The 5,446-nt window shown below is 61.2% G+C and overlaps 1 protein-coding gene across 1 annotated transcript in view; it reads right to left on the minus strand.

Moving 5' to 3' along the window:
• Positions 1-5,446, minus strand: part of UNC13A (unc-13 homolog A (C. elegans)) — a gene marked incomplete at both ends in the record, with an annotated part of 36,084 nt that overhangs the window by 10,027 nt on the left and 20,611 nt on the right. Inside the window, 12 exons of the mRNA XM_009887937.1 lie at positions 135-287; positions 439-527; positions 819-896; positions 1,183-1,266; positions 1,841-1,984; positions 2,138-2,234; positions 2,321-2,447; positions 2,704-2,789; positions 2,984-3,117; positions 3,479-3,613; positions 3,780-3,869; positions 4,005-4,073. Of these exons, the coding sequence (XP_009886239.1) occupies positions 135-287; positions 439-527; positions 819-896; positions 1,183-1,266; positions 1,841-1,984; positions 2,138-2,234; positions 2,321-2,447; positions 2,704-2,789; positions 2,984-3,117; positions 3,479-3,613; positions 3,780-3,869; positions 4,005-4,073 (1,286 nt within the window). The remainder of the gene's footprint in view (positions 1-134; positions 288-438; positions 528-818; positions 897-1,182; positions 1,267-1,840; positions 1,985-2,137; positions 2,235-2,320; positions 2,448-2,703; positions 2,790-2,983; positions 3,118-3,478; positions 3,614-3,779; positions 3,870-4,004; positions 4,074-5,446) is intronic.

The following is a 5,446-nucleotide window of genomic DNA, read 5'->3' on the forward strand; positions in this document are numbered from 1 at the left end:
CTGAAGGTCCCAGCAGGGCACCCCTGATGCCACCCCTTGCCCGGTCACCCTGACCCTGCAGGTCCCCCACGCTCCCAGGGCAGGACAGGGGCATCGGGGATGGTGGGGACGTCCCTGTTGCCTGCCACACTCACTTGCTGTCCAGGAGGTCCATGATGGGTTGCAGGACGTTGTCAGCATCCTGTGCAACGCTGCTGCAAGTGCTGGCGGGGACATTGCCGGTGCCCTTCACCTGGCCCAGGATGTCACCCATCTGCTTCACGCACTCCTCGATGTGCGGCTGGAAGCTGGGGACCACAATGCCCAGGCAGCTCAGCATCCCCCACGGCTGCGCTCAGGACCCACTTGGCCGAGCGGAGCCCCCCAGACTGACCCCAGGCTCCCAGACCCCCAAACCTCTCCTTGGCCCGCCACCCATGTCCTCTTGCCTGGGTGTACCTGGTGGCAAAGACTCGGCTCAGCTCATCCAGGACGTTGTTGAGTTTCACCTGCAGTTCCTTGAGGATATCACTGGCTTCTGTGTCCAGCTGGAGGAGGAACAGGTTGGAGAAGCTGTCAGGGTCCCTGGCTCAGCCCTTGAGCGGGGGGGGTGGTGTCCCTGCACCCCAAATGCACCCCTGTGCAGGGTGAAGCCCAGCCATCATCTAAGGTGGTGGGAGGGCAGGGTGCCATGGGGTGGGACAGCGTGATCCCATACAGGAGCGAGGAACTGGTGCTTGTTCCCAGCGCTGCAGAGCAAGGGAAGGAGCTGCCTCTGGGAAGAAGGGACTGATCCAGCCCCTCCACAGGGCTCCCTCCTGGACATCCCCCATACGCACCTCCTTCCCACCCATGGCTTCAAACATCTTCTCGAGCTGGACGCGGAGCTGCTGGATGTTGTTCATCAGGATACAGGGCTGGAGGGGTGGGATGGAGAAGCGGGGTCAGCACCAACCAATGGGGCTGGAATAGCTGCCCACCACCTCAGGTCCCTCCAACCCTGCACTAGGGGACACGAGAGCAGTCATGGCACAGAGGCCTGCCCTGCCAGCACTCCAGGGACCACGATCGGACAGAAACCGAGGGCAGGACCTGCGTCATGGGGACCAGCTCTGGAGCTGAGGTGACGTCTGGGGTCACTGTGTGGGGACAGTCCTGCCTGGCAGCAGCAGGCAGGTGGCAAGTAGAAGGGAGATACGTCACCACTTTCTCCTTCTCCTTGGAGCAGTACGAGGCAAAATCCTTGGAGATGATCTCAGCGTACTGGAGCAGCACGTTGCTGATGGTCTGCAGCCAAATTGGACCCACCCGCCAGCAGCAAAGAGGAGGAAGGAGGGAGAGAAAGAGACCATGAGTCCCACAGCAGTGAAACAATCCAACGCCGGGATTGTCTGCACCCTGGCAGCCCCCAGACCCTCTAGCCCCATGGATGCACCAGGAGATGCACGGGCACAGCCACTGGAAGCCAGATCCAGCACATTTGGTCTCCACCAGCATCATCATCTAGCACCATCTGGTCTCCAGGACAACTGTGAAGGCATCAACCATCAAGCCTGCATGCAACTCCATCCCCCACCACAGCGAGCCAGTGGCATGAAATTAATCTAGATTAATTAACCAATTAGCTCATTAATTAGCTAATCTCCTGTGCTAGCAAAGCTGGGAGAGCTACAGGGTCTGTTGGTGGCATGTTCGCTTGAGCATGCCTGTTAGACGTGGTGCAATCTGTGCACTGTGCCGTGGCCACAGCTGGATGGGAGGTGGCAGAGAAAGCCCAGGAGCCCCAGGCCAGGGCTGGGACTGGGACTGGGCTCCCAGGGGTGCTGCTGGCCCAGTGGCCCCTGCCCCAGCAGCTGCCCACCTTGGCAAACCTTCGCATGTAGTGCCCAACAATCTGGGGGTCGGGGCACTCGAGCTTCTTGATGATCTCGAAGCTCTGGTTGAGCTGGGAGAAGACGTCCACCACGGAGCAAGAGAAAAGCGCGTGCTCCGACGTCTGCTGGAACTGGGGGTGGGGAGTGAGAGGCAGTGTCAGCGGGAGGCAGGGAGGGGAGATTTTGGCCCCGATGGGGACACACTGGGCATGGAGGAACAAGCCCCCTCGCCCACCCCCAGGCTGTGTCCACAAGTGTGTATGACAAGACAGTCTTGTTCATACCCCATCCTTCTTGTCCCGCTCCAGCGCTCCATGCAGGAAATCCCGTGACACCTCTTCATTCTCATCCAGCCACTGGATAACAAAGGGCTCGAACCAGCTGGAAGAGAGACCAGTCCCCGGTGAGGCCACCGGCCCCCAGGGCGCAGGCACCCCCCTGCCGCGCTCCTTGAGGGCTGCACTCACGCGGGGTACTCGGGCACGCGGGTCTTGAAGGAGGGCAGCTCGGTGACGTACTCGTTGTACAACCACTTCACCTTGAAGTGCAGGTTCATGTAGTCCGCGCTCTTGCACAGGCGGTGCTTGTCGTGCTCTGCACGGGGAAGGCGAACGCACGCCGGGGTTGCTTCGAGCCCCCAAACCTGGGGGGCAGCTGCCCCAAGCGCAGCTCCGGGGATGCCATGGTAATGGGGTGGAGGTGGAAGTGCTTCTTGGGTGGGATTTAAGCTAGGCATGGTGTCGATGAGGGAGTGAAATGGGTTTGCCCAGGGAAGGGGTGAGGTGGGAGCAGAGTGTGGCTCCTGCCTGGTTCCCCCACCGGGCTCGGGGCGGCGTGGGGGGGGACTCACCCTCCATCGCGTACTTCATGTCCTGAGCGAAGAGGTTCCACATCACCTCGGCACTGATCTTCCCCACATTCAGCTCCTGGGGGAACCTGGGGTGGGGGGAAAGCGCGGGCACCGGGTGGACCAGACCTCCACTTGCAGATATGTCCCCACCAACACCTCCCGTCTGCCTCAGTTTCCCCATCTGTAGAAAGGGTGTTACAACCCACTTCCAAAGGACTAACGCTACCATTGCTGTTGTGTGGGCTGTGAAGCAGGGTCCCCTTTCCCAGCACCTACTCACTGGTTCAGGCAGGGTGTGTAGGAGTTCTTGTCCTCCTCGATGATGGAGACTATCAGGGTGATGAGCTTGGACCAGAAGTCCAGGTTTTTGATGCTGGGGCCTTGCTCCTCGGGGGGCACTTCGCCTTTCTTAGTCTGGAGTGATGGGGACACAGCGGAGGCTCCAGTCATCCCACCCCATGGGGCTCAATTTCGTGGCGGGACTAACAAGGAGGCAGGAGGGCTCTGGGAACACCCTGGAGGACCCCACATGCAGCCCTCCCCCCACACCCCCGGCTTGTCTGGCCCCGGTCTCAACCCCACAGCTGTGGGGCTCAAACCCTGCCCAAGGCTTTGGGGCTCATTCTGCATGGGGCTGTGCGCTCTGGAGAGGGAGCAGGAGCATGGTGCGATGGAGAAGGGCAGGGGATGGGGAATGTGAGGGAGGGGGGGCAGCAAGGTCCCCCCATAGCGCCCGGCATCCCAGTACATCCCAACTCCCCCCGGCCCCACGCACCGGGTCCGTCTGGTACTCGCGACTGTACAGCTCATGACAGTTGTTGAAGATGTACTCGTAGGTGGAGTTGAGGCAGGCTTTCACGCAGTCCTTCACCACCTGGCTGGCGCGCGGGGGGCTCTGCAGCTCCTGGACCTGGGTGTGCGGGGAGGGACCGGCGCTGGAGGCAGACCCGCGTCCCCGACCACCCACCCGGGAGCCACCACGGGGCCAATGGGACCCCAACCTTGCAAAGAACCGGGGACTAGCAAGGGTCAGGGTCCCCAGCGGAGGGATGGGGTGAGTGGGGTCCCGGCAATACCTTCATCCGAAAGAAGGTGATGCTGGTCAGCAAATCCACCGTGGACTTGAGATCCTGCAACCGTTCAGGACTGCTGGCAGGGAAGTTGTTCTGCCAAAGGGGAAGAAAAGAGTGGAGTTGCACCCAGAACTCTTACAGGGGCGAGAGGAGGGGGAGAAAAAAGCCTCCTGTTGTTTCAGACCTTATTAGATGGCTGGGGAAACTGAGGCACGGTGGGCACCTTACCCGGTACATGGAGAGGTCGATCCGTAGCGAGTTGTGCAGTTGGTCGAGGAGTTTGACGAATCGTTCCTTCTGCGGAGAAACGCCCCGGCACCAGGTAAACGCGGGAAAGGCAACAGGGACCGTCCCCCCTCCCCACTGCCCCTGCCTTTCTCTGCCCCCAGCCCGGCCCGCGCCACCCCCGCCTCATCCCTCTCCTTCCTGCTGTCCTGCTGTCCTTCCTTCCCTCCTTCCTTCACCACAGCCCTGTGGGCAGGCACGGGATGCCCGCGGAGAAGAGCGTGTCCTCGCCGGTGGCCGGGGCTCACTGGGAGGCCTCGGTGGTTCCGCGGGCACGGAGCTCAGGGTGCCCCGGGATGAGCCAAAACAGGGCAGTGGGTAAGGGTCCCAGGGGACCCTGTCCCATGGGTATTTTCAGAGCCCTGATACCAGCAACACCTTTACACAGAAGTTCTGCTGGTGTTGAACTGTGATTTTACAACCTCTTCTATTAGGGTTTGCTGTCTGAGTCTGCTGCTTGAGGGCAGTTAGGAAGTCTAGGTAAGGACAAAACTGTGTGGGCTCACACATGCAGACCTATCTTCAACCCCCAGGAATCGGATGCCTCTACGGGCTCCCCGCTCGCCCCACGGGGCTTGCATCGAGGGAGGTGGACAGGGAACCACCTCAGGTAGATGGTCTCCAGTGGGGACAAGTGGCTTTAATTCAGCTCCCATCCAGGGAGTGCGGGGCAGGAGGATGCAAATCCCGTGTTGGGCTGCAGATCGGTGAGGGCAAAGCAACCTAATCTGCCCCAAAACGCTGCCGGGAGGCATTTCACTTTGCATCTCTGCTGGAGGGAGGAGGGCTTTGGACAACCCTCGTGGGCTTCCCACGAGAGCCCTGAGTTCCCCCCACAGCATGGGGTGTACCGGGTGAGGGCTGCCCCACACGGCCCCGGAGGGTCCCGGGATGGAGCGGGGGGAGAAGGACAAGGGGACGGGACAGGGCAGCGAGTCCTGCGCCCGCCTGGCTGCTGCTCGGCCGAGCCCGCAGCCTGCACTGGCGACCGCAAACCTTGGGCGCGTTCGCCCGCCGGAGACGGCAAAGCCAGGCTGTGGGCCGAGACCGTGCGTCCCCGCCACCCAACGGCTGCAGCGCTTTAAAACTGGACACGGCGGGTACTCGGGGTTAAAGCGAGACAGCCGGGCACATTAGGACCCAACCTTAGGCTCTCTAAAAAAAGAGAAAGAAACAAGTTTTTAAAACCCTCCATGTTAGAGAAAAGGTGCTTTTTTTTTTTTCTTTTCTTTTCCTTTTCCGGACGGTTTCCTCCTCCTGCGTGACGTGGAGGCACAGCTCGCTCGGCTCTAGCTACCCCCTGCAATAGGAACTGGGAGGTGAGCCGAAACAGCCGCTGCCCGGAGCTGTGCTTGGCCCTGGCCGCGTCCCTGGCTACCCAGCGC

Source organism: Charadrius vociferus, unplaced genomic scaffold (assembly GCF_000708025.1).
Source record: "Charadrius vociferus isolate BGI_N301 unplaced genomic scaffold, ASM70802v2 scaffold1096, whole genome shotgun sequence".
Lineage (NCBI taxonomy): Eukaryota > Metazoa > Chordata > Aves > Charadriiformes > Charadriidae > Charadrius > Charadrius vociferus.